This window comes from Anomaloglossus baeobatrachus, chromosome 4, assembly GCF_048569485.1.
Source record: "Anomaloglossus baeobatrachus isolate aAnoBae1 chromosome 4, aAnoBae1.hap1, whole genome shotgun sequence".
Classification (NCBI taxonomy): domain Eukaryota; kingdom Metazoa; phylum Chordata; class Amphibia; order Anura; family Aromobatidae; genus Anomaloglossus; species Anomaloglossus baeobatrachus.
In genome coordinates this window covers 286955171-286982262 of record NC_134356.1, presented here as the reverse complement: position 1 = coordinate 286982262, position 27092 = coordinate 286955171, and the positions used below count along the sequence as shown (strand labels likewise).

At 45.1% G+C, this 27092-nt stretch overlaps 1 protein-coding gene and 1 long non-coding RNA gene across 2 annotated transcripts in view; one reads left to right on the top strand and one right to left on the bottom strand.

Moving 5' to 3' along the window:
* The window catches only part of TRHDE (thyrotropin releasing hormone degrading enzyme), a 1371551-nt gene extending 1369563 nt beyond the window's left edge, over positions 1–1988 (bottom strand). The window contains exon 1 of the mRNA XM_075344896.1: positions 569–1988. Within this exon, the coding sequence (XP_075201011.1) occupies positions 569–1329 (761 nt within the window). The 5' untranslated portion in view covers positions 1330–1988. The remainder of the gene's footprint in view (positions 1–568) is intronic.
* LOC142303502 (uncharacterized) lies at positions 301–26234 on the top strand. Its single transcript, XR_012753034.1, has 2 exons — positions 301–1915; positions 26111–26234. It is a non-coding gene; the product is annotated as an uncharacterized LOC142303502 (long non-coding RNA).
* The last annotated feature ends 858 nt before the right edge of the window (positions 26235–27092 follow it).

Here is a 27092-nt window from a genome sequence, read left to right as displayed (position 1 = left end):
ATAGTTAGATTATATATATATATATATATATATATATATATATAAAAAGATAGATATATTTTTTATATATATATATATATATATATATATATATATATATATATATATAGTTAAGATCAAGCTGTACAAGAAGAGTATGATGTCTTTACATTTGCCACATCATAAAGACATCAAGCTCTTTCCATGATATAGCTGTATCAGGCAGAAGCTTGCCACTTCCCCAGCAGCATGTCCTCTTACTTGTAGCTAGAGACATATACACTGGATACAGGGAATGGACAGAGTGGGATGAAACTAAGAAATATGAATTAGAGTGAGGGTGAAGGAGAGGATCAGGAGGAAACCTTTCAGCCACTGTAGTGAAGGATAATAATGAGACACAGAGATGGTGGGGGCATCTGCTCACTAAAGCAAGGTGGGTGTTGTATGTCATTATAACCTTAAGCTTAGCTAAACTACACAAAGGAGGTAGCAAACAATGAGAGACCTCTGACAATCAGTTATGGAGAGCCTTCTATTCCTCATGCTGTACATTAGAGCACATTAGAAGCATGGATATAGTAGTTACCTTCTTTCTCCATGTATCACATAAGAACTCCGGAAGAAGCCAAGTAATTCATTCTCTATAATGGCATTATAAATGATCTTCATATTATAACTTTTCTGTGCCTCCAGAGTCCTGTTAAGAACCACCACTAATACCTGGTTGGGTGGGTAAGAGAAGAAGTTGGAAACTTTGACTTCCCCTGCCACCTTGTCCTCTGCTACTTGGACTCTCTCCACATTTAATCTGTGGGCATGGACCACAATGTATCTACTAGAGTTTAGACACTCAATCTCCACATTAAGTTCTCCAGAAAAAGTAAAGTTTTCCATGAAGGCAGTGATCATCAGATTGTAATGTAGAGGTCTCAAGTGTGTGGGTAATCTCAGATAAGTCCATGGCTTCCAGTCTTCTTCCTGATCCTTTTCCTGCAGATGATTGGTCCCATCCCCAGCATCCTTACCCACCTCCAGATTTTGGTTAAACCTGGCTGCCTCCAGGATGCTGTTGTTAATTGTTCTAGTGGATCCATCTGTGCATTCCTCAAACCGAACACTGAGGAACACTGCAATGATAGTCACAACAATCAGAGCCAGGATAGACAGAGCAAATCCCAGAACTAGCTTCCTGTGAACAGTGATCTGCCTCTCAGTGGTCCTTGGTCTCACAGCCACTGTATCAGCCCACTGGTCCTGAAGACCCCTGCCGTTCCTCATTCCGGAGTCTTGGATCACCATCGAGCTGTGAAGTAAGCTGTCCTTGTGTCCCTTATTGACCACATCCATAGCAGATCATCCTGGAGCTCCAGAGAAAAGAAGGTACCAGACAATCACTCTGAAGGGAGATGTCCCACACCAGGACTTGGAGCATCACCGGCCACTTCATATTCTAGGTGGAAACGAAGGTGACAATTAACCCTTCCTGCAAGATGTCATAACTGGAATCCTTCTTGTTCTACTTAGGATGCTGTGACTGAGCAGGAGCTGCTGAACTTGGGCAGGAATGAATGGCTTTGGTTCTGGACAAGCCACTTTGTTTATAGTCGGATTTACAAGGCAACTCTGGGCTTATGAGGGGGAGGAGAAGTGACAGGACTGCATGACATTTCACAGAACTCCAATCGTAGGCAAGGAAATCACACACACTTCTGATTGGGCTGGTGTCCCCTTCTCATGCAAAGAACACAGATCCAAGACACAAATCCATCCCGGGGAAGTTGCTGTGCTTCCAGCAGGCTGATGTCCTAGAGCATCCCCATCTGGCCAGCCTTGCCGAGCAGTCTACATGGATGCGGATTCCTCCTGCAGCATCTGCTCAGTGCCAGGCGGTGCCAGGGAGCAGGACTGCTCAGTCACAGGATGAGAAGACAAGGCAAGTGGAATAGTGAATTGGCTAGCATTTCCTAGCTACTGATGGAAGGTTAGAATGAAGCAAGCACCCAGCTAGCTGTAGAGTGTATAAAATGAGCAGCTGCCCCCACCATCTGCATGTCTCATTAATATCCTCCTATACTACAGTGGCTGCAAGGTTCCCACTGTACCTCTCCTTCATTCTCATTCTTCCTTTTCTATTTATTTTTCTTAATCAATGTGTTTCCCATTCATTCCCTCCCCCATATCCAGTACATGAGCATATGTCTGGCAATAACAGGATATGCAGCTGGGGAAAATGTAGGCTGATTGCTGATACATCTATCTCAGCAACAGTGCTTGATGCCTTCCTGATGTGTCATATCATAAGACATGTTATTCCTCTTGTACTCCTTGATCTTCCCTCTACATGTGTGCATGCCTCAAGTAAGTGTGGAGCTCCAGCTCTAACTGTATCCACTAGGCATATCACACAGGCTGCAATCGCATAGCTTTTGCCATGTTAAGTATATGTCATGAAACACAGTAAAGAACAATATTTGTAAACAAAACTCTGACACTTGCTACTTTGAAAAATATATGGCAGGACAGACAGTGAGATTAAGGGGCTTCATACAGTGCTTGAGACAATATATTAGCACAGCTTTAAAAAAAAATGAAATAAAAAATAAAATAAATATATATATATATATATATATACATACATATACGTATACTTCAGCTTTATATATATAAATATAAATAAATATATATATATAAAATCTATCTCTATGTAGTCATATAATCACACTAGAAGAATATATATATATATATATATACAGAGAGAGAGAGAGATTTATATATATGCTATATATATACATATATATATATACATATGTATATATCTAAATTAAAAAAAAAAATATATATATATAAATATATATATAAATATATATATGTATATATATATATATATATATATGTATATATATATATATATATATATACATATATATTTTTATATATATATAATGTATATTTATATATATATATATATTCTTCTAGTGTGATTGCCTTTAAATACTATATTACTATTATATCAAGTCTGGGAAAGTGGTAAAGTTGGGTGATGACCAGTATGGATATATACATATTCTTCTGGTGAGATTGCCTTTAAATACTAGTATATCAATTCTGGGAAAGTTGGGTAGGGACACCAGTTTCATTTTACAATAATCCTGAGCAGGCTATAGCATTTCCCAATTTGGCAAATCTGTACACAGAAAGTTAGATAAAATCCATGTTTTTGGGTAATAATGATGGGTATATTGGGTGCCACTCCGCTTTCTCAGAAAAAGTTCTAAATATAGGCTAAATAGAAATGTCAGCAATGTGTAATTGATTGACTACTTCAGCTTTTTAAGAATTAAAAAATAACAATTGGGTTTCTGTTACCTGTAGTTCCCATGCATACGTTTACTGCTTTAATACCAATGAGAGTGATAGTGAACTCTGAGACTGAGTCCTGGATGTCATGTCTACCCAAGCATGCAATAATACAGTCAGAGGATAGATCACTGTGTAATATGGCAATTTTACCATTCCGTACCCTAAGAAAGCTGGGTGACTATTTCTGTGGTAGTAGACGTCACTGCTACATTTGCTGTACTATGAAACCTCCAGGCACAGATATCTGATAAAGATTATTTTTCATCTTAATATCTCAAGTGTTTCCCATTTGTGTACCTGACCTTCCTCCTTTATGTATCACACTCTATAACTGTTCTTCTTATTGTTTAGATGAAGCTTTATTATAAAAGGCTGCACAATGTTTACACAATATGGCAAATGCTATTAATTGGGGATATGTGGGAGGAAAAGAATAGGCAAACATTGAGTCAGAAGCCTAAATCAAAGAGTGAGGGTGAAGAAGGGGTATGGAGAGGAGCCTAGCAGCCACCACCATAGTACAGAAGGGACATTAATGAGACATGCAGATGGTAGGGGCAATGGCTCCACTCATTGTATGCCCTCACTTCAGTGCGCTGGGGGTGTGTACAGTACATCATTATAACCTTACATTGCCAGCAAGGGAATGCTAGTCAATACATGAATCCTCGTGCCTTGTGATGCTCTTGGCACCCTAATTCCTGATGCCTGAGCAATCCTCTTCATCTGTCTCTGCCATAGTTTGACACAGAGGAAGGCAATTGCTGTAACAGGAATCCTTATCCAGTGAGCAGTGTGTGCTGGGGAGCTGCACTTCTTCATTCTGCACGCTTTTCTATATCAATCCCTTTCCTATGCTTTCTATCACCCATTTCAAGCTGTTATCTGTAGGTATAAAATATCAGGACCCGCAGCAGTGTAACAGTGCATGATCCATTCTGATATGTCACATCACGTTCCATCATATAGTACCTACATGAGACGCTCATCTCTAATACCAAAAAGCCATATACCTTTAACCATTTAAGAATTAACCATTAATTTAACCGTTTAATGTAACCATTTAAGAATATATTGGCAGTCATTTTGCCACATTATTTAAATATTTTTACTAAGTTAAAAGATAAAGGGTTTCATATATATATATATATATATATATATATATATATATATATATATATTATCATCTTCAGTTTTTAATCCTAGTTTAAGCATTACTACTATATAACCTACCCCCCCCCCCCCAAACTACTAACAAGTCTGTAGACGAGAAGAAATGGAAACTGGGGCAAAATTCATCTCACTTTCCTAGTTGTAGATATCAAAACCATATGCACCTACATGTCAGGACTTTCCCCTATACAATCCATGGGTTCTAAAACCGATGAAGGACATGATTATGAAGGATTGTGTAAAATATATGTACGGTATAGGTAGGATTATTATATATAATATATTATTATATATAATATAGGATTATTAAGTAATACTATTACTTAAATAAAGGCATTATACATGCAAATGCCTAATGAAACATCCGTGGTGTTTTGCATTCAATTCCAAAAAGTTTCCGAGACAAGGGATAGTTTCTTTATTTCCTCCTATGTGGTAAACCTTAGAAATATACATTTTCTTATAAAACATACAGTATTTCCAGTAAACTCCATTCATTTGGATCAATGACGTTATTGAGTTTTGTAAGAAGTCTTGTACCACAGAAGATGACACTATTGGTATATATTATATTAATACTCCCTTCCACCCACCCACATGTGAAAGCCAGATCATTTCTCAATCTCCTTAAATCTCTTATCAAAAAGTGGAGAATGGATAATATATATATTCCATTATGGATATAATTCTTCTAATTTCCTAACAATGTGTGTGCCATATGTCCCTCGGTGCTATTAACTTATCTGATCATTACAATACAATTGGCAAACTTTATTAAATGCATATGTTACGTATCCTATGCTTTGTCTGTAAAGAAATAGAATATCCTTTAAAATTACCCCCAGCTCGCCTTCATATTGTCTACAGTGTACTTATCTACAGTATGTTTTAAGGGAATTTGTCAGGTCCAATATGTACCCAGAACCACGAGCAGTTCTGGGTGCATATCTATGATCCCTGCCTAACTGTCACTGTATCTAGAAGCATAAAGAGATCTTTAGGAAAAATATTTAGAAAGATTTTTTATAATATGCTAATGAGGCCAGAGACTAGTCACAAAGGCGTTACTCCCCCCAACTAGCCGCCCTCTTATCATGAAAAAAAAGAAACAAAAAAAAACAAAAAAAAAAAAAGTGAGCCGGAGTTTGAGATGGTATACATGGAGCTTGTGAGCTCATGCTCACACTGGTCATTAGACAAAGAGAAACCAAGGAAAAAATTGTGAAAACATACCCTGCTGTAACTAAATAAAAGCATAGTGCATATAAACATAGGGTACTTAGTAAACACTGTTTTTGATCAAAAAAAGGATAAAGCTATCCCACCAACGCCAAGGTGTACCCAGTTGGGATAGTACCTACACTCTCTAATATTAAAACCATACCATGGGTGTAAAATAGGCCTCAACGTGGCTAAAGGCTGAGAGCGACCGGGTCCCAACAGGACACACACAGTCAGGGGGATTCACAGAATGAAATGTCCAGCTCACCAAGAGGGAGGGCCACACCCCATTTGTACTGAATACAAAAAACTACATAAAAACAAAAAAGTGAGCCGGAGTATGAGATGGTATACATGGAGCTTGTGAGCTCATGTTCACACTGGCCATAAGACAAAGAGAAACCAAGGGACAAATTGTGAAATATACCCTGCTGTAACTAATAAAAGCATAGTGCATATAAACATAGGGTACTTAGTAAACACTGTTTTTGATCAAAAAAAGGATAAAGCTATCCCACCATCGCCAAGGTGTACCCAGTTGGGATAGTACCTACACTCTCTAATATTAAAACCTTACCATGGGTCTAAAATAGGCCTCAATGTGGCTAAGGGCTGAGAGCGACCGGGTCCCAACAGGACACACACAGTCAGGGGGATTCACAGAATGAAATGTCCAGCTCACCTCTTAGCATGGTAGCACACCCATAGGGGCATGCTAATATGCTACTCAATGCAGCATCACCAGCGGGGACATGTGTACCTGTGTCTGCTGTTCAGAAGTCCCTGGAACTTCTGGTCATGCGCAGTATGAAGCTGGGTGTACGTGTCTCGGCTTCAGAGAGGTCTAGTGTGCATAACCGATAGTGCCAGAGACTTCTGAACAGCAGAGACAGTGGATGGAGGTATGTATGTCACAGCTGGTGCTGCTGCATTGAGTAGCATGTTAACACGCCCGTGTGGGCGTACAAACATGCTAAGAGGGCGGCTATTTGGTGGAAGTAACACCCAGAGGCCTAGTCCCCTTGCTCATTAGCATAAGATAAAAGATCTTTGGAAATACTTTTTCTAAAGATCCCTTTATCTATGCTAGTGTATACAGGGACGGTTAGGCCCTGTGCGCACTAGTGTGTTTTACCCGCGGATTTACCCGCGGATTTGCCGCGGAAATTTCTTGAGAAATGTCTGCAATCTTTGTGCAGACATTTCCCAGCAAATCCTATGTGAAAAAAAAATAGTTGTGCGCACACTGCGGATTTTTCTCAAGAAACTTTCTTGAGAAGAATTTCTTTAGAAAATTTCTTGAGAAAATGAGCATGTCCATTATTTTCCGCAGGTAGCTGCAGTATACCCCCGGAATTTCACTCCATTCACTGTAATGTAATCTCGAAATACCGGGGGTATACCGCAGGTAGCAAATGATGTGCGGTATACCCCCGGTATAGCCGCGATTTACCTGCGGTAATGCTCATCGCTGCCTGCGGTTTTGCAGGAAGCGATGTCATTATGCCAGGAAGAGGAAGCGGAGCAGAGTAAACACATACGTCACACTCCCTGGACGCCACACAGAAGCACTTCCGTGCGACCTTCAGGTGCCCGTGCAGTGTGTGTCCCGCTCCAGCCTCGTGGCTGCCTGCACTGCTGCGTGTCAGTGTGTGCCCGCAGTGTCAGCAGCTTGTCACGCTGCAGCGCAGGCAGACACTGACACAGGCAGACACTAACACTGCACTGCAGGGTGTCAGTGTGTGCCCGCAGTGTCAGCAGCTTGTCACGCGGCAGCGCAGGCAGACACTGACACCCTGCAGTGCTGGCAGCCGCGGGGATGACGATCGCTGCTGTCAGGAGGTGAGATCATTACCTGCTGTGACGATCTCCTGCCTCCTGACGTCACCGCGGTCACTGCTGTCTATGCCCTTCTCGTGAGCGGCCCGAGACTGTCACTAGGGGTGACGTCACGGGCTCTCGCGATACTTCTGACAACGCGGCGGGCATAGAAGTCAGTGACAGCGCTGACGTCAGCAGTACAGGAGATGATCACAGCATGTAATGATCTCATCTAACCTCCTGACAGCAGCGCTCGGCATCCCATGCAGTGAGCTGGGCTATTGATGTTAGCTCAGGTCACTGCATTGCTCTCCCAGCCAATGGGGAACATTCTGTTCTTCATTGACTGGGACAGCGACTATGGTATGGATCGCCGTGGGACCCCCCCCCCTTATTGGATTACGCCGGACGTGTTCTTTTCAATAAATTGGTGAGAGAGGGAATGTTTTGGGGAGTGTTTTTTCAAATAAAACTTTTTTTGTTGTCTATTTTTTATTTCTTACTGACTGGGTTGGGGATGTCGGGTATCTGATAGACGCCTGACCTCACCAACCCCAGGGCTTGATGCCAGGTGACATTACACATCTGGCATCAACCCCATATATTACCTCATTTGCCAACGCAGCAGGGCAACGGGATGAGTTGGGGCGAAGCGCCAGGATTGGCACGTCTAATGGATGCGCCACTTCTGGGGCGGCTGCGGTCTGCTATTTTTAGGCTGGGCAGTGTCCAATAACAGTGGACCTCCCTAGTCTGAGAATACCAGACCACAGCTGTCCGCTTTACCTCGGCTGGTGATGCAATTTGGGGGGGACCCCACGTTTTTTGTTTTAAATTATTTATTTAATGTAAAATAACAGCGTGGGGTGCCCTCTGTTTTGGATTACCAGCCAAGGTGAAGCTGCCAGCTGTGGTTTGCAGGCTGCAGCCATCTGCTTTACCCTAGCTGGCTACAAAAGATGGGGGGACCTCACGTCATTTTTTTTTTTTAATTATTTATTTATTTTATGGCTAAATACAAGGCTAAGCACCCTTTAGTGCTACATGAAAGTCACTAGAGGGTGCCAGCTTAGAAAATGCAGGGAGGTGGGACATTATATAGGTCTTTCTCATCTATCTATCTATTCATCTATCCATCGTTCCCTCTATCCATTATCTGTCTATCGATTATCTATATTATTTATTGCAAAACCACAGAAATTTTCTTGAGAAAAATCACTTTTCTAGTTCACACATAGCCTTAGGCAGGGATTAGCACTATGCACCCAGAACTGCTTGTGGATCTGGGTGCATATTGCACCTGACAGGTTACCTTTAACTCCCTCTTCTCTTATGTCAGAGCAAGTCCACTGAGATTTGTTTGAATATTTTAAAGTATTTCATATAAACCGAAATCAAAGGATTGGAAGCAAGTTTTACTAACTATTAAGCAAACCTGTTACCAGATTTATGCTGCCCCGTCCGAGGTGTATTACCACATACCCTGATTATAATAGAAGTGCGTCAATTAGGAGGCAGTTATACTATTACTAGAAGGTGGCCTGATTCTACGCATCGGGTATTCTAGAATTTACGTATTGTGTAGTTCATGTATGATTTTTGTTATATGTATATATATATATAGATGTTGTTGTGCGTAGTTACCAAGTGTTTGTGTAGGGCGCTGTACATGTTCTGGGTGTTGTCTGGGTGTGGCGGGGGGTGAGAGCGGTGTTGTTTGTGTGTTGCGTTGTTTGTGGAGCGCTGTGTGTCTGTAGCGTTGTGTGTGTGTTGCGCGGTTTGTGTGTGTGTGGTGTGTTTTGGGGGGAGGTATGTTTTGTGCAATGTGTGTGTTGTGCGGTATGTGCGTATATTTGTGTGTGCAGCGTTGTCTGTGTGTGGGTGTCTGTGTAGGGCAGTTGTTTGTGGTTCCCAGTGTGTGTGTGTGGTGTGTTGTGCAGTGCGCGTGTGTGTGTGTTGGGGGGAGGTGTGCACTTCCCATCGTGCTCCATCCCCCATGCAGTGCACTCCCCATCGTGCTCCATCCCCTATGCTGCGCACCCCCCATCGTGCTCCATCTCCCATCCTGCGCACTCCCAAACGTGCTCCATCCGCCATGCTGCGCACTCCCAAACGTGCTCCATCCGCCATGCTGCGCACTCCCAAACGTGCTCCATCCCCCATGCTGCGCACTCCCCATCGTGCTCCATCCCCCATGCTGCGCACTCCCAAACGTGCTCCATCCGCCATGCTGCGCACTCCCCATCGTGCTCCATCTCCCATGCTGCGCACTCCCAAACGTGCTCCATCCACCATGCTGCGCACTCACAAACGTGCTCCATCCGCCATGCTGCGCACTCCCAAAGTGCTCCATCCGCCATACTCCGCACTCCCCATCGTGCTCCATCCCCCATGCAGCGCAGTCCCCATCGTGCTCCATCCCCTATGCTGCGCACCCCCCATCGTGCTCCATCTCCCATGCTGCGCACTCCCAAATGTGCTCCATCCGCCATGCTGCGCACTCCCAAACGTGGTCCATCCGCTATGCTGCGCATTCCCAAATGTGCTCCATCCGCCATACTCCGCACTCCCCATCGTGCTGCATCCCCCATGCTGCGCACTCCCAAACGTGCTCCATCCGCCATGCTGCGCACTCCCAAACGTGCTCCATCCCCTATGCTGCGCACTCCCCATCGTGCTCCATCTCCCATCCTGCGCACTCCCAAACGTGCTCCATCCGCCATGCTGCGCACTCCCAAACGTGCTCCATCCGCCATGCTGCGCACTCCCAAACGTGCTCCATCCGCCATGCTGCGCACTCCCCATCGTGCTCCATCTCCCATGCTGCGCACTCCCAAACGTGCTCCATCCGCCATGCTGCGCACTCCCAAACGTGCTCCATCCGCCATGCTGCGCACTCCCCATCATGCTCCATCCCCTATGCTGCGCACCCCCCATCGTGCTCCATCTCCCATGCTGCGCACTCCCAAACGTGCTCCATCCGCCATGCTGCACACTCCCAAACGTGGTCCATCCGCCATGCTGCGCACTCCTAAACGTGCTCCATCCGCCATACTCCGCACTCCCCATCGTGCTGCATCCCCCATGCTGCGCACTCCCAAACGTGCTCCATCCGCCATGCTGCGCACTCCCAAATGTGCTCCATCCGCCATGCTGCGCACTCCCAAACGTGCTCCATCCGCCATGCTGCGCACTCCCAAACGTGCTCCATCCGCCATGCTGCGCACTCCCAAACGTGCTCCATCCGCCATGCTGCGCCAGCATCAGCCTCTCTACCCGCAGCATCAGCCTCTCTCCTCCCAGCATCAGCCTCTCTCCCCGCAGCATCAGCCTCTCTGTCCCCAGCATCAGCCTCTCTGTGCCCAGCATCAGCCTCTCTGTCCCCAGCATCAGCCTCTCTACCCGCAGCATCAGCCTCTCTGTCCGCAGCATCAGCCTCTCTCCCCGCAGCATCAGCCTCTCTGTCCCCAGCATCAGCCTCTCTGCCCGCAGCATCAGCCTCTCTGTCCGCAGCATCAGCCTCTCTCCCCGCAGCATCAGCCTCTCTGTCCCCAGCATCAGCCTCTCTGTCCCCAGCATCAGCCTCTCTGTCCCTAGCATCAGCCTCTCTGTCCCCAGCATCAGCCTCTCTGTCCCCAGCATCAGCCTCTCTGTCCCCAGCATCAGCCTCTCTGTCCCCAGCATCAGCCTCTCTGTCCCCAGCATCAGCCTCTCCATCCTAGCCTTCCCCAGGATCAGCCTCTCTCCTCCCAGCCTCCTCCAGCACGCCATGCTCCTCTGCCGACACTCACAGATCCGATCGCATACACTCACACACACCCACACACACCCAATCGCATACACTCACACACACCCGATCGCATACACTCACTCACACACACATTGACGATATTGCACATACGCGCTCATACTCACAACATCCGGAGATACCACATGCTTCTGGCCATGTGATCCTCCGGCAGGTCCTGGAAGGTCACAACAGCACAGTATCGAGGCCGAGAAGCAAGCGATATCGCCGGATGCTGTGAGTGTGTGGATGCGATGTGATGTGTGTGTGAGGTGTGTGTGAGAGTGAGTGTGAGCCGGTGTACACTGGTAACTATGATACACATCGGGTAACCAAGGGACCTTAGTTACCCGATGGGTATAATGGTTACCAGCGTTCACGGCCTCCGTCAAGATCCCAGCATCGCAAGGTTATGTCTGGCGCTGCTGGGATCGTGATGGAGCCGGTGTAGAAGCAAGCGATATCCCAGGATGTTGTGAGTGTGTGGATGTGATGTGTGAGGTGTGTGTGAGAGTGAGTGTGATCTGATGTGTGTGTGTGTACTCACCTGGGAGTCGGAGCTCCGTGTCAGTTGGGCCAGAGCGAGCGTGCATTGAGTGAGGGGGGCGGGGCCTGCAGAGAGCCGGGGCGAGAGGCCAATCCATGTGGGGGGCGGGGCCATGGCGAGCCCAGCGGCCAATCAGCTTTGTGTCACCGTAAGGACACAATTTTGGAGCATGACAGACAGACAGACAGACAGACAGAATAAGGCAATTATATATATAGATTCCGAGGAAGCATTTCAGTGTTTCCAGGAACGCTCGCTCACTATAACCATGACGTGTAAACAGGCTGCTGATCACCCAGTGAACAAGCAAAACACTCATTCATTGGGTGAAGTGATTTTTAAGCTTGTTCTTGGCATCACATCATCCAGTGGAAATAGTGTATGTGCTATAGTGAGCAATGAACAGTCTGTTCACATCGTAAGCGTGGTCAGCCTCTCTAAGCAAGCTATTAAATGACCACCGAAAGGCAAACATTTAGCCAATTGATGATCATTTAACAAACCCTAACCGTTGTTCAATAATATCAGTTTTACTATTAGATGCAGAGTGAACAAGCGCTGGAAGCATTCCAGTAATGTGCAAACACCTTCAAATGCTCAGATTTCATGAGCTGCAGTTCTCCAACCTACCTGTAGGTGATTGACACATACTAGAGCTATCAATCAGCTGTAGAAGAGTGAACCTAAATCATCAGTTTGGTGACTAGTGACCATAGCTGTCACTGCGGTTAGCGCACCCCATGATCGACAGGTAATGGTTGTTTGTTTCAGCCTGCACCTGCCTCTAATGATCGCAGTTTGTTAACTCTGACAGAGACTTTTAATGCACACCACCCTGTGTCTGTGGCTGGGATTCAAAGGAGACTGTGTTTTCTTAACTATATACTGCAGTTCTGGGTGCATAATGCTAATCCCTGCCTAACCGTACCTGTATATGTGCCGCCCCTGCAGCGGTCGAACCACTCAGATCCGGGGTTCCTGTGGATCGAGGGTTTCCGGACCCAGGTGCTAGGGGCCACACTCAAATGAAGAAGGGGGTATTTACAGCGGAGGTAAATATAGCTCGTGATGCCACCCGTGGTGTACGGTAATTTTGAGTACCGCTGCTGCCGTTGGGAGTACCCGGGGTGATCGAGTCGGGCAGCTAGGTGACGTGACCCTCTACGGGTAGGAGATTACCCTGGGACTCTGGATGGTAGTGCTGTGTTGCAGGGGCAGCGCAGGCTCGCTGGCTGCAGGGGTTAATTAGGTACTCACTTAGCAATAAAGCAGACGCTGACAACAGGGTAAACCAAGTCTATGACTGCCACTGTCTCCTGAGGGGAGCTCGTCTGGGTCCAATCCCCTGCAGCACTGCCTGGTGGTCCGTGACCTGCCTCCTGGCACTGAATTTAAAGTGTCCTTTGTGGCCCGTCAGCTTGGAGCTTTCCGGGCCCCGCTCCCCACTGTGGCTAAGTAGAAGATCTTGCTCTCAGGGACTCATGCTTGGGTTTTCAGTGGGCCGCTTGTTTGGAAAGCTCTATCCCCCTCGTTGCGCTAGTGCCCCCAATCTCTGAGCTTGGGGGAACAGTCCATAGAGCTCCTGTCCTCCACAGGTTAATTGCCGGGTTGCCAGAAGCTTCTCCCCGACCTAGGGTCTGTGTACCCCTTCGTGCCTTCAGCCTCAGACTGGTGATTAGGCCCAGGCTGCTGATCGTCCTCCAAGACAGGTCCCAGGCACCTAGCCTCAATGCCCTGCGACTGGGGGTCCAACTCCTCAAGGTCCAGACCACCGTCTGTGACCTTGTCTGTTTCTCCCCTTGGAGCTAAGACTCCCAGCTTCCTCAGAGATCCTTACAGCTCGAGGGCTACCACTGCTCTGACTTAACACCTCCTACCTCCCTGCCTGACCCCTGGGTGGGCGGCCCTATTCCTGCTTAGGCTGCTTTCACACATCAGTTTTTTTCCAGCAGGCACAATCCGGAAAAAAGCGGATAAAACAGATCCGGCGCCGGATCCGTTTTACCCCCATTGATTTATATTAGCGCCGGATTGTGCCTGATGGCCTTGCGTTGCATACGGCTTTTGCCGGATCCGTCGTAATTGGCTAATGCGGCGGCCAGATGTAACGTCTCTTGTAACGTTTTTTGTTTTTTTTTAAAAAAAAAAAAATGCATCACGCAATACGGCGTGATTTACAATGGAAGCCTATGGACGCCGGATCCGGCGTAATGTGGTAAAAAACGTATCCGGCCGCCGGATCCGTTTTTGTAATCTGAGCATGCTCCAATGTATTGAAACAAACGAATCCAGCAAAAAAAAACGGACGAAAAGGATGCAAAAATGGATGCGCCGGATCCGTTTTCAGGTATATTGGAACCGTCAAAAAAAAAGGATCAGGCACATCAGTTTTTGCATATTCTGCGCCGGATCCGTTGCATCAGGCACACGCCGGATTGTGCCTGATGCCAAAAACTGATGCGTGAAATTAGCCTTAAGCAGCCCACTGGTGTGCCTGACAGGGTGTGGTGCAAGGTGTATCTAGGATTTGTGAATGCTGGTGGAGGCAGTACTACAAGATGGGGACCCAGAACTATGGGGTGTTGAGCACTGCACAGGGAGAGAAAGATTGTGCAGAACCCTGTGACAACCTGACTAGTCCAGGGCGTCACATATACACTAGCATAGATAAAGGGATCTTTAGAAAAATCTAAAGATCTTTCATCATACGGCAATGAGGCCAGAAAAAAGTTGCAAGGACATTACTTCCCCGACTGGTCCTCTTAGCATCGCAGCACGTCAACAACGGTGACGCCCATTCCTGTGTCCGCTGCTACCACTGATCAGAAGTCCTGGGACTTCCGGTGATGCACACTAGACCTCGCTGAAGCCAGGACCCATACATCAGGCTTCATAGTGAGCATTACCGGAAGTGCCGAGGACACAAGTACGCGTATCACCACTGGTGCTGCTGTATTGAATAACATGTTAGGACGTCCCCTTTGGGAGTACTAATAAGCTAAAGGAGCGGATTAGTTGGGGGAAATAATGCCCTATGGACTATTCACCACACTCATTAGCATAAGATAAAAGATCTTTAGAAATACTTTTTGTAAAGATCTCTTTATCTATGCTAATGTATACAGGGACACTAAAGGCCCAGTCACACACAAGGACTTACCAGCAATCCCAAAAACGATGTGACCTGATAAGGATCGCAGGAAAGTCACTGGGAGATCGCAGGTGAGATGTCACACAGTCAGACCTTACCAGCGATGCAGGAATGATACAGGTCGCAGTAGAGACCCGTATAACGATCTCAGCAGTCACAGTGACCCTGTCACACAGTGTCAAACACAGCGATGGGTCCGGCCCAGCAGGACATCGCCTTTGAAGAAAATGGCCTGGACCATTCTGCAACGACTAGAGATCTCACAGCACGGGCCTGATCGCTGGTAGGTGTCACACATAACGATATCGCTAACGGGATCGCTATTGCGTCACCAAACGGTGACTCAGCTGCGATCTCGCTAGCGATCTCGTTATGTGTGACAGTACCTTAAGGCAGGGAATAGCAATATACACCTAGTACTGCTCGTGGTTCTGTGAGGATATTACACCTGAGTCCTGACAGGTTCACTTTAATATTTTCAGATTTTTCATCCCTCTTGGTAAACTTTTAATGTAAATTTATGTCTAATGGGTATGTATGGGCTTTCACATGTTGAACTTCTATTTTTAGGAGGTGTAATTTATCAAATGTTATGTTTGTGTCATACTTTCAGCCACTAAATCAATTTATATGCATTTTCAATCAAGTGTAATTTTGACACAGAATTGCATCAAGGCACCTGCGTGTACAAAGTGCTGAGTGTCATTATAACAATGTGCCAGGTGTCTGCTTTCAGAAAACACATGGGTCTGTGGGTTTAATATGATTTTTCTTTTAGTATATAATTTTTAGGTTATATTTGTACATTTTTAAAGTGAATACATTTTTCTGGCTACCAGCAGCACAAGTTGTTCAAAATTACAAAAAGGGTTAATGGCTGGTGACTTACTAGACATACAGCTTAACTGATCATCATATTTAACATTACTAACAACTATACTAAAGCCAGCTGACAATATTTTGGCTGGAATTTTAACAACTACTTTCATCATTAATGTAGAATTCCTTAACCCTTTACCGCCATCATATATTACTTGAGGAAAATTGTCCATTTCGTCCTCAAAAGTCAATAACTAATATTCACTTGTAGTGTTTTATACTCCTTATTCAGCTATTCAACAGGAACATGAGCCTTATTTTTAGATAGCTCATCAAACTACCTATATAATAAGGGGGGCTTTACACGTTGCGACATCCCTACTGATATATCGTCGGGGTCACGTCGCTAGTGACGCACATCCGGGGCCGGTAGCGACATCGCAACGTGTAAATCCTAGGTGCGACGATGAACGAGTACAGAAGCGTACAATATCGCTGATCTGTGTAACGTCGTTCATTTCCATAATGTCGGTTCGACCGCAGGTACGATGTTATTTGTCATTCCTGCAGCTCCACACATCGCTGTGTGTAAACCCGCAGGAGCGACAAACATCTCCTTACCTGCATCCCGCCGGCAATGCGGAAGGGAGAAGGTGGGTGGGATGTTACGTCCCGCTCATCTCCTCCCCTCCGCTTCTATTGGCCGGCCGATTAGTGACGTCGTGGTGACGTCGCTGTGATGCCGAACGCACCTCCCACTTGAAGGAGGGATTGTTTGGTGGTCACAGCGACGTCGCCGACCAGGTATGTGTGTATGAAGCTGCCGTACTGATAATGTTCGCTACTGCAGCAATCACCACATATTGCATGTGCAACGGGGGCGGGTGCTATAGTGCCGCCCCGCTGGCCCCGTTATCTTCAGGTTGTCTCAGGGTCTTCATGGACGGCGCGTCCTGGGTCCTTCTGATCACAGGTCACAGGTAGATTGACTTCTATAGGATTCGTGACGCCACTCTCGGTATTGCGGTCAGGGCGACCGCCACTGCAGATTAGGGGATGGCTTGGGCTGATGTTGAATGCAGTTAGATGTAGTGGCCTCCCGAGAGTGAGGCTGGCCCCAGGGCCCAGTTTGGGTGTGTGGAACCACAGGTCGCAGAATGACTCACACGCACAGCAAGAATGTCTTTCAGGGTTTTTACTCACTTTCAGATGGCAGGGGTGAGTAACCCGGGCGAAGCTGTGATAAACAGGTGGAACCAGGAATTCCTTCAGGCTGATTTGTGAGGGTGGCTACTGACTCGCCTTACTAGCCCTTGTGTTTTTGTGGCGACCCAGACTTGTAGTTCTATGGGGTCACCCAGGGAAGTTGCTTCTGCCTGTTCTCCCCTTTTTCAGCCCGTCTGCTTGTAGCCTGGACCAGGTCACTCTGGCTGCTTGCCTCTTGTGAACTATGGGCCCTCTCGTTGCTACTTGCCTCCGGACTCTGTGGTGTTGTGGTGGAGGGTGTGAAGTATCCCCACCTGCAGGTTAAGCAGGCCAACTGAATGGGCCCCTGCTCTGGAGACCTGTAACCCCGTGCGGGCCTGGTCCTCACCTGGCAGTCCCCGTACTCAGCCACACCTTTGCACTCCAGCCATGGGTGGATTTCGGGCGGCACTACCAGGTGACCATTCTCCCCCGTCAGTAACCACTGCACCTGCGGTGTCTGACTAGTGAGAGCCTCCAGGTCTCCTCCTTTGCGACTGCTCTCCCTGAGCTTCACTTCAGACTGGCTCACTACTCCCTCCCCTCTGTGCCTGCCTCCGCAACTTAGCAACCAGACTCTCTACCACACCCCTTGAGTGGAGATGGAGGTCACGCCCCCTCCTGGATTCCCCAGGGGTCCCTTCAAAGGTCAATGTGGGAGACTTGATTACTATGCGCCTGTGTAACCACACCTCGGTCAGCCTTCTGGATTACCTGTGTTGTACTGCCCCCAGCATGGGTGTAGTACTCAGTGGTGCCTGACCAGGTCAGGGGCGCCACACTATCACGCTGGACATCGCTAGCAATTGCTAGCGATGTCGCAACGTGTAAAGTACCCCTTACACTGGATATAAAAAGTCTATATACTCCTGTTAAAATGCTAGATTTTCTTCATGTGAAAAAATCATAGGAAGAATCATTTCAGAACTTATTCTACCCTGATGCTGTGTGTACATGTTGTGTTTTTGTCGCGTTTTTTTCTTGCAGATTTTCAGAAATCTGAAAGGATATCCTGATGACAACAAAGTCTATGAGAATCCTGAAATGCTGTGCACACGTTCTGCATTTTTTCATTGCAGATTTTGTTGCAAAACAAATCTGCAGCATGTCAATTCTTTCTACGTTTTTTCCTGCAATTGCACCAATGAAAGCAATGGAAAAAATTGGCTAAAAAAAGTACCAAAAACCGTTGCAGATATTATAGAGCCCCACGGGGCCTTAGGGTACTCGTCACCTGGCCAGTGGTTTCTTGGGGTTGCTGTAACTGACCTGTCCCGGCTCCTTGGCCCTGTGAGTACTCCCCGTACTCTCCCAGCGACTGTACTCCTTGAGCCCACAATTACTGGTACTGGCTCCCACCCCTCCAGGTGTTACTAGCCCCGGTCTGGCTGGCTCCCATCTGCAGGAGACTTCTGCAGAGGTCGGTGTGATGTTACATCCCAGACAGTTCTGTTCTGCCTCCTCGAGGGGTGCCTGGCAGCCCCTCAGGGAGCTGCTCCAAGGGCGTGTCTGCTCTGTCTCTGTCTCTGACTGGAACTGCCTTGTACTTCCTGTCTGCTCTGTAACTTACTCCTACTCCTGCCCCCCCACCTTTGCAAGGATCCAGATCCTTGTTATGGTGATGTGGGTCTGCTAGGAACTGGCTGAGTCACTTCCTGACTGTGTTTGAACAAGCTATGTGAGAGAGATTATTAATTATTTCCTAGTGACTGCTTCTCCCTGGTTCTTCAGGTCCAATGGATTTGGGGGGCCCCTAGGCTGCCTGGCATCCTGCTATGCACAATGGACCCAGCATGTTAAGGGGGTGCCCATAATGATCCAAACCTGAACCCAGTCCCCATTGGGGAGGGCATCCCTGCTGTATGGTGATGTGAGCTGTGTGTAAACTTACCGGGTTAACATCTTCCTGCCCAGGAAGGATATAATGATATACCCTGTAGCGACCAGTCTCAGGGGCGCTACATTCTCCCAGAGCGAAACTCAGCACTCGTGGGCTGCAAAAAGAAATTACACCCCAATTTTTTTCATAGATCAACAAATGAACACATCCCTTTTACTGGGACCCAATAAAGGATAGGAGGAAGCAGGAAAGAAAAGATGATGGAAAAGAAAAGAAAGGAAAAAGAAACATTCGCATAACTCAAGGCATTTTTAAAAAACAAAATAAACAACAAACAAATCATAAAACATTCTGGCAGTGGGGCTCTTTTTTCACGCTCTTTCTGGGCTCCGCCTATGATGGTACACCCATTCTTTTTCCCATGCCGAGATGGTTAATTGCGGGCAAACAGTTCCTGCACAGTCCATTAATCACACAACATTAAACTCTGGTTTGTGCCGGTTTTATCCCTGCTGTATGGTGATGTAAGGTGTGTGTAAACTTACCGGGTTAACCTCTTCCTACCCTGGAAGGATATAATGATATACCCTGTAGCGACCAGTCTCAGGGGTGCTACAATCGTGGCAAAAACTCACATTTTTTTTGCAGCATTTTTCTTGACAGAACATGCAGATTTGGTTGCAGATTGTCTGCAACCAAATCTGCAATGTGTGCACATGGTCCTTAATGTCAAAATCTGTACCATTCAATAGAAGTGTTGATTTTGAGCCAAAAATACCTTTCTGGACTTAAAGCTAAAAAGTTCAACCTTGGACTCCTCAGAATATGAGAGGTTTTCTAACTTGCTTTTGGCAGACTTGATGTAGGCTTTGGCAAAACCTAGCTAGGTTTGGATGTATTTCTTTGCAAGAAAAGGCTTCCATCTTGGTACATTATAATAATAATATTTATTCATTTACAATATATAGCGCTATTAATGCCACAGCGCTTTACATACATCAGCACAACTGTCCCCATTGGGGCTCACAATCTAAGGTACCTATCCGTATGTCTTTGTAGTGTGGGAGGAAACCGAAGACCCCAGAGGAAACCTACGCAAACACAGGGAGAACATACAAACTCCTAGCAGATGATGTCCTTGGTGAGATTTCAACCTAAGACCTCAGCGCTGCAAGACTACAGTGCTAACCACTGAGCTATCGTGCCACACATGTGTTACCCATCAGATCAGATGTATGAAGAATATGGGAGATTGTTTTCACATGCAGTATAAAACCAATAATTGACAGAAATTCCTGCAGTTCATTTAACATTTTTGTAAGCTTCTTAGCCACCTTCCAGGCCAATTTTCTTCTTGTCTTTTCAGCAATTTTTGAGGGACTTTCTGTTTTTTTGTAATGTCACTCTTCTGCAAATTTAAGCCACTTTTTGATGACCATCTTCACAGTGCTCTAGGATATATCTATTGCCTTGCAATTTTTTTTAACTCTTCTCCTGACTGTTAACTTTCTAAAAGATCCCTTTGCTGTGTTGTAAGCCATTTACAGGCCATTTCTTTAGCTGTTAAGTGCAACAAAAATGTGAGAAAAATCCTACTAGAACAGCTAAACTTTATATGAAGTTCATTAGAATCAGTGTAAAAGATGGCAGCCGTGTACTGAGTTTAAATGTTACATAGGTTGAAAAAAGGCCTAGGTCCATCTAGTTCAACCTTCCTCCACCAATTCTACATTTTGTCACTAAATCATTTATAACCGACAATGTTGTGTGTACTGAGGAAATCATCCAGCCCATTTTTTAAAAGCTGTTATAGTATCTGCCATTACTACCTCTTGCATTCCACAGTCTGACTGCTCTAACTGTAAAGAACCCTTTCCTATTTAGCTGCTTGAATCGCCTTTATTCCCGTTGCAGTTAATGCCCCCTGGTCTTTAGTATTGTCTTTTGAAGGAATAAGTCTTGTGCCAGTCCTTTATATTAATCAACATGTATTTATACATACAGTGCCTTGCGAAAGTATTCGACCCCCTTGAATTTTTCAACCTTTTCCCACATTTCAGGCTTCAAACATAAAGATACAAGTTTTAATGTTATGGTGAAGAATCAACAAGTGGGACACAATTGTGAAGTTGAATGAAATTTATTGCTTAATCTTTTGTAAAAAATAATAAACTGAAAATTGGGGCGTGCAATATTATTCGTCCCCTTTACTTTCAGTGCAGCAGACTCCCTCCAGAAGTTCATTGAGGAGCTCTGAATGATCCAAAGTTCTCCTAAATGACTGATGATGATAAATATAATCCACCTGTGTGTAATCAAGTCTCCGTGTAAATGCACCTGCTCTGTGATAGTCTCAGTGTTCTGTTTAAAGCACAGAGAGCATCACGAAGACCAAGGAACACAACAGGCAGGTCCGTGATACTGTTGTGGAGAGGTTTAAAGCCGGATTTGGTTACAAAAAGATTTCCAAAACATTAAACATCCCAACGAGCACTGTGAAAGTGATCATTTTGAATTGGAAGGAGTATCATACCACTGCAAATCTACCAAGACCCGGCCGTCCCTCAAAAATGTCATAACAAACAAGGAGAAGACTGATCAGAGATGCAGCAAGAGGCCCATGATCACTCTGGATGAAGTGCAGAGATCTACAGCTGAGATGGGAGAGTCTGTACATGGGACAACAATCAGTCATACACTGCACAAATCTGGCCTTTCTGGAAGAGCAGCTAGAAGAAAGCAATTTCTCAAACTTATCCATAAAAAGTGTCATTTACAGTTTGCCACAAGCCACCTGGGAGACACACCAAACATGTGGAAGAAGGTGCTCTGGTCAGATGAAACTAAAATCAATCTTTTTGGGAACAATATCAAACTAAATGTTTGGCGTAAAAGCAACACAGCTCCTCACCCTGAACACACCATCCCCACTGTCAAACATGGTGTTGGCAGCATCATGGTTTGGGCCCTCTTTTCTTCAGCAAGGACAAGGAAGATGGTTAAAATTGATTTGAAGATGGATGGAGCCAAATACAGGGTCAATCTTGAAGAAAACCTTTTGGGGTCTGCAAAAGACTTGAGACTGGGACGGAGATTTGTCTTTTAACAAGAAAATGATCCCAAACATAAAGCAAAATCTACAATGGAATGGTTCACAAATAAACATATCCAGGTGTTAGAATGGCCAAGTCAAAGTCCAGACCTGAATCCAATCGAGAACCTGTGAAAGAGCTGAAAACTGCTGTTTACAAACGCTCTCCATCCAACCTCACTGAGCTTGAGCTATTTGAAAAGGAAGAAAGGGCAAGAATTTCAGTCTCTCGATGTGCAAAACTGATAGAGACATACCCCAAGTGACTTGCAGCTGTAATCGCAGCAAAAGGTGGCGCTGCAAAGTATTAACTTAAAGGGGACAAATAATATTGCACGCCCCAATTTTCAGTTATTTATTTTTTAACAAAGTTTAAAATAAGCAATAAATTCCGTTCAACTTCACAATTGTGTCCCACTTGTTGTTGATTCTTCACCATAACATTAAAATTTTTATCTGTATGTTTGAAGCTTGAAATGTGGGAGAAGGTTGACAAATTCAAGGAGCAAACAATAAATAAATGAGATCTCCTGTGAGACGTCTTTCTTCTAAGCTAAACAATGTGATTTACTAATTCTGAACACAACCACACTCCCAATTATAAAAGTGTTTACACTTAAGGCCCCGTCACACTAAGCAACATCGCTAGCAACATCGCTGCTAACGAACAACTTTTGTGACGTTGCTAGCGATGTTGCTGTGTGTGACATCCAGCAACAACCTGGCCCCTGCTGTGAGGTCGTTGGTTGTTGCTGAATGTCCTGGGCCATTTTTTAGTTGTTGCTGTCCCGCTGTGAAGCACACATCGCTGTGTGTGACAGCGAGACAACAACAACTAAATGTGCAGGCAGCAGGAGCCGGCTTCTGCGGAGGCTGGTAACCACAGTAAACATCGGGTAACCAAGAAGCCCTGTCCTTGGTTACCCGATATTTACCTTTGTTACCAGCCTCCGCCGCTCTCACTGTCAGTGCCGGCTCCTGCTCTGTGCACATGTAGCTGCAGGACACATCGGGTTAATTAACCCGATGTGTGCTGTAGTTAGGAGAGCAGGGAGCCAGCGCTAAGCGGTGTGCGCTGCTCCCTGCTCTGTGCACATGTAGCTGCAGCACACATCGGGTAATTAACCCGATGTGTGCTGTAACTAGGAGAGCAGGGAGCCAGCGCTCAGTGTGCGCTGCTCCCTGCTCTCTGCACGTGTAGCTGCGTGCGCTGGTAACCAAGGTAAATATCGGGTTGGTTACCCGATATTTACCTTTGTTACCAGCCTCCGCCGCTCTTGCTGCTAGTGCCGGCTCCTGCTCTGTGCACATGTAGCTGCAGGACACATCGGGTTAATTAACCCGATGTGTGCTGTAGCTAGGAGAGCAGGGAGCAAGCGCTAAGCAGTGTGCGCTGCTCCCTGCTCTCTGCACATTTAGCTGCAGCACACATCGGGTAATTAACCCGATGTGTGCTGTAACTAGGAGAGCAGGGAGCCAGCGCTCAGTGTGCGCTTCTCCCTGCTCCCTGCACGTGTAGCTGCGTGCGCTGGTAACCAAGGTAAATATCGGGTTGGTTACCCGATATTTACCTTAGTTACCAAGCGCAGCATCTTCCACGCGGCGCTGGGGGCTGGTAACTGGTTGCTGGTGAGCTCACCAGCAACTTGTGTAGCGACGCTCCAGCGATCCCTGCCAGGTCAGGTTGCTGGTGGGATCGCTGGAGCGTCGCAGTGTGACATCTCACCAGCAACCTCCTAGCAATTTACCAGCGATCCCTATCGTTGTTGGGATCACTGGTAAGTTGTTTAGTGTGACTGGACCTTTACAGAACCACATTATTTTAGTTTTGTTTTCTATAGTTTGCCCCTCAAAATGATTGTATTTGCTTATTCAATGCCTTTGTACAGATTATGCCTAACATTATGAATTCTGATGTGATTCTACTTTTTTTGCAAAAAATCTGGCATTTAAGCAGAGGTGTGTAAACTTTTTAGAACCACTGTACCTTATGAAAGTACATTCAGATGTATGTAAAGAGTCACAGTGTTTTATATAATGTATTCAATCACTTGAGTATCTGCCATCATCTAATCTGAACTTATAAATCTCCATCTTTGGGTATATCGACACATGTTTTTCAGGTAAACATGCTATTAAAGAGCTCTATGTAAATGCTAAAGAGAATGAACATATGCACTGTAATGTAAAAACAACTTGCTGTGCATATGTTCAGTCTTTGGAGCATCTCTAAAAGAGCTTCATGTTTCTAAAGATGCAAAGTAGTTGAAGAAAGTTACCAAACTATTCTTCAGGCAGGTTTGCTTGGAAGACAACCTTTAGTTTATGTACTCTAAGTAAAAAAAATTCAGACTGCAAAGTCGTTGTAAAAAAACGATTAAAAAGATGCTGCAATAGATGCTTTGGGAAAAAAAGACAACTGTTCTTGAAGCATCATCTGCTTGAAAAACTCGGTGATAATGCACACTTCTAAAACGTTGTGTGCCCACATGCGAAGAGTTATCACTTAGTGTATGAGCAAATACTGTCCCAGATTTGATTTCTAACCATTATTTATAGGCTTTGTCTGGTCAAGTAATTGAGTTATAAGTACAAGAATTTGTTTTAATATTGCATCAGCACTCATCCATTCCTGGCATTCATCAACAGCATTGAGCATATATTCCTCTCTTTCTTAGCAACCAAACTCATAATTGATTCCATGAGAGACCTTTCTGTGCTTAGCTATTGACTGAATAAATCTCCTTCTTATATAGGCATTAAATGTATCCCAAAAGATCCTCCTAGTAGTTAAGCCTAGATTATAAAAGAAAAAATATTTAACAATGCCTTCTCTAGATTTAGGTTCTGATGACGTACGGGATTTATTTTCCAGTTATTTCTAGCAATTCCTAATGTGACACTTTTAGTCTTTACCATTTGTGAATGGCTATAGCCCCCATCTTTGTATTGTGTGTTCAATATCCAACCATAACTATACCTATTATCCATTATAGAAGAGATGAATCCAGCGAGCCAAAATTGTAGTAGATAAAAAGTTTCTTTAGTCTTTATTTCAATCATATTGTTGATTGAAATAAAGACTAAAGAGACTTTTTATCTACTACAACTTTGGCTCGCTGGATTCATCTCTTCTATTTGTGCTGGTAAGAGCTTCTACGATATACCAGTGCTAACAGCCTCTATAATCATAGCAGTTTGATCCTACAATATATTGGGTAAGCTGGAAAAACTTTTTCTTTTTTATATTATCCATTATGTTTGCCAACTCCCTAGTTTACTAACCACTCTACTTCTTTTGTTTTCTCCTTTGTTATTGATTTTAACGTTTTATACTTATTTTTTACAGCATTTACATCATTTGTATCTATCTTCTTCCTTGTAACATTATCCTATGATACAGTGTATGAATAGAGATGAGTGGTTCTTTCGAGGTTCGGTTCGCCGGCAGCAAATGAGCCTAGCTTTACAGGCTCGAGCTTGAACCGAACCCCAGATCAAGTCACTGATTGTCAGTTTGAGTCTCTGCCCACATACAGCCAGCCATAAGCAGATCACTTACGGGGGAAGGTGGACGGGCCTTTTCTATTTTTGTTTTGCACACTACATGTGATCACGCTGTTTTTACTCCCAGTGTGCACCATCCAAACACTGCACGCAATTCTCACAGAGCTGAGCACTAAGCGTTACTGATCACAGCTTTGCTTGCGTGAGTTTTGTTTGCACGTAAAGCAACTGAATCCTTAACCCTGATCCTTGATTTTTACATTTGGTGTTCGGTTCGAAAACCGAAACTCAGGTTCACTAATCTATATCTATGAACTCCCTATATTCTTCCTTTATGATGCCATACAGAGCTGTCTATTATTTACTTCATTCCCCACATTTCATATTGCTCCACACCTATGCCCGAGCTGCAACACCCATTAGTTTGCTTCACAAATCATGCAACTTTTATACTGTCCTGAAATGTATATATGAATATGCTATTAGTAGTATTGTTTTTTTGTAAACATGTATATAGATTTATGTATTTCATATGGGATGTCTCACTCTTCTTTGTTTCATTGCAGTGAAATTCGGGGAAAAGACCCAGGATGAGTTGAACCATCACAATACAATGTTGCCATGTCCATATATCCATAATACTTACTTAGCTTATCAACTTTCAATAAAAATCTTACTTTATCTTTGCAACTTGGAGTGTATAGTGAACTTTATTGGATTTCCACAGAGGTCACCATAGTCTACTAGCACCTCCTACCTCTTTTATCGTCAGCTTATGTGCACTCCCATTTCTCAACAGTTCTCAACATTGCATTTTTTTAGTCTGCACAAAAATACTGGCACCTTGGACACTTTTTATGACTACAAGGTTCCCACAATATCATTTTGCGATGTATGTCATGTTGTCGCTGAGGCTTATTAGTCAAAAGAATCTCCATGGATTACATAGGTTAAGTGCATGCTATGGTTCGGGTGAGATAAAGTACCGATATATAATGAAAAAAAAACAAAACAAAAAAAATGACTCTATAGTATAGAATTTTGAGTAAATGAATAAGTAAGTGGAACTGCTCTACCTATCAAGATCTGCAGGTGTAGCGCCCCACGGGGCAGGTGCATTTAACCTACTTGTCGCCTGGCCGTCGACTGTCATTGTCACGGGCAGCCTAGTGCGGCTCCATTGCCACGAGACATACAGTAAATGACGGGGAAGGATGATGGGGGTAGCAGTGAGGTGTTTGTTGTGACGCCACCTGTGGTATCTAGCCAGGGATTGGGCCGCTACTGCTGTCACTGTCCTCTGGGGCAGATGGTAATAGCAGCCAGGGATGGTATCGCTCTCCACAGGTAGAGCGGGCCCCGGGTAATAAAGAGTCAGAGTCTATAGTTGCGGTTCCAGGTTGTTTACTCACTTTTGTACGATGCTGCTCACCCAGGTAATACCGGTCACTTGCTATGATGGGCTCCATCAAACCCGAATCCCTTTAGAGATCAGTCCGGCTTTGTTGTTTGATGGCTTTCTCCTTGTAACTCCTGTCTGTGGATCCC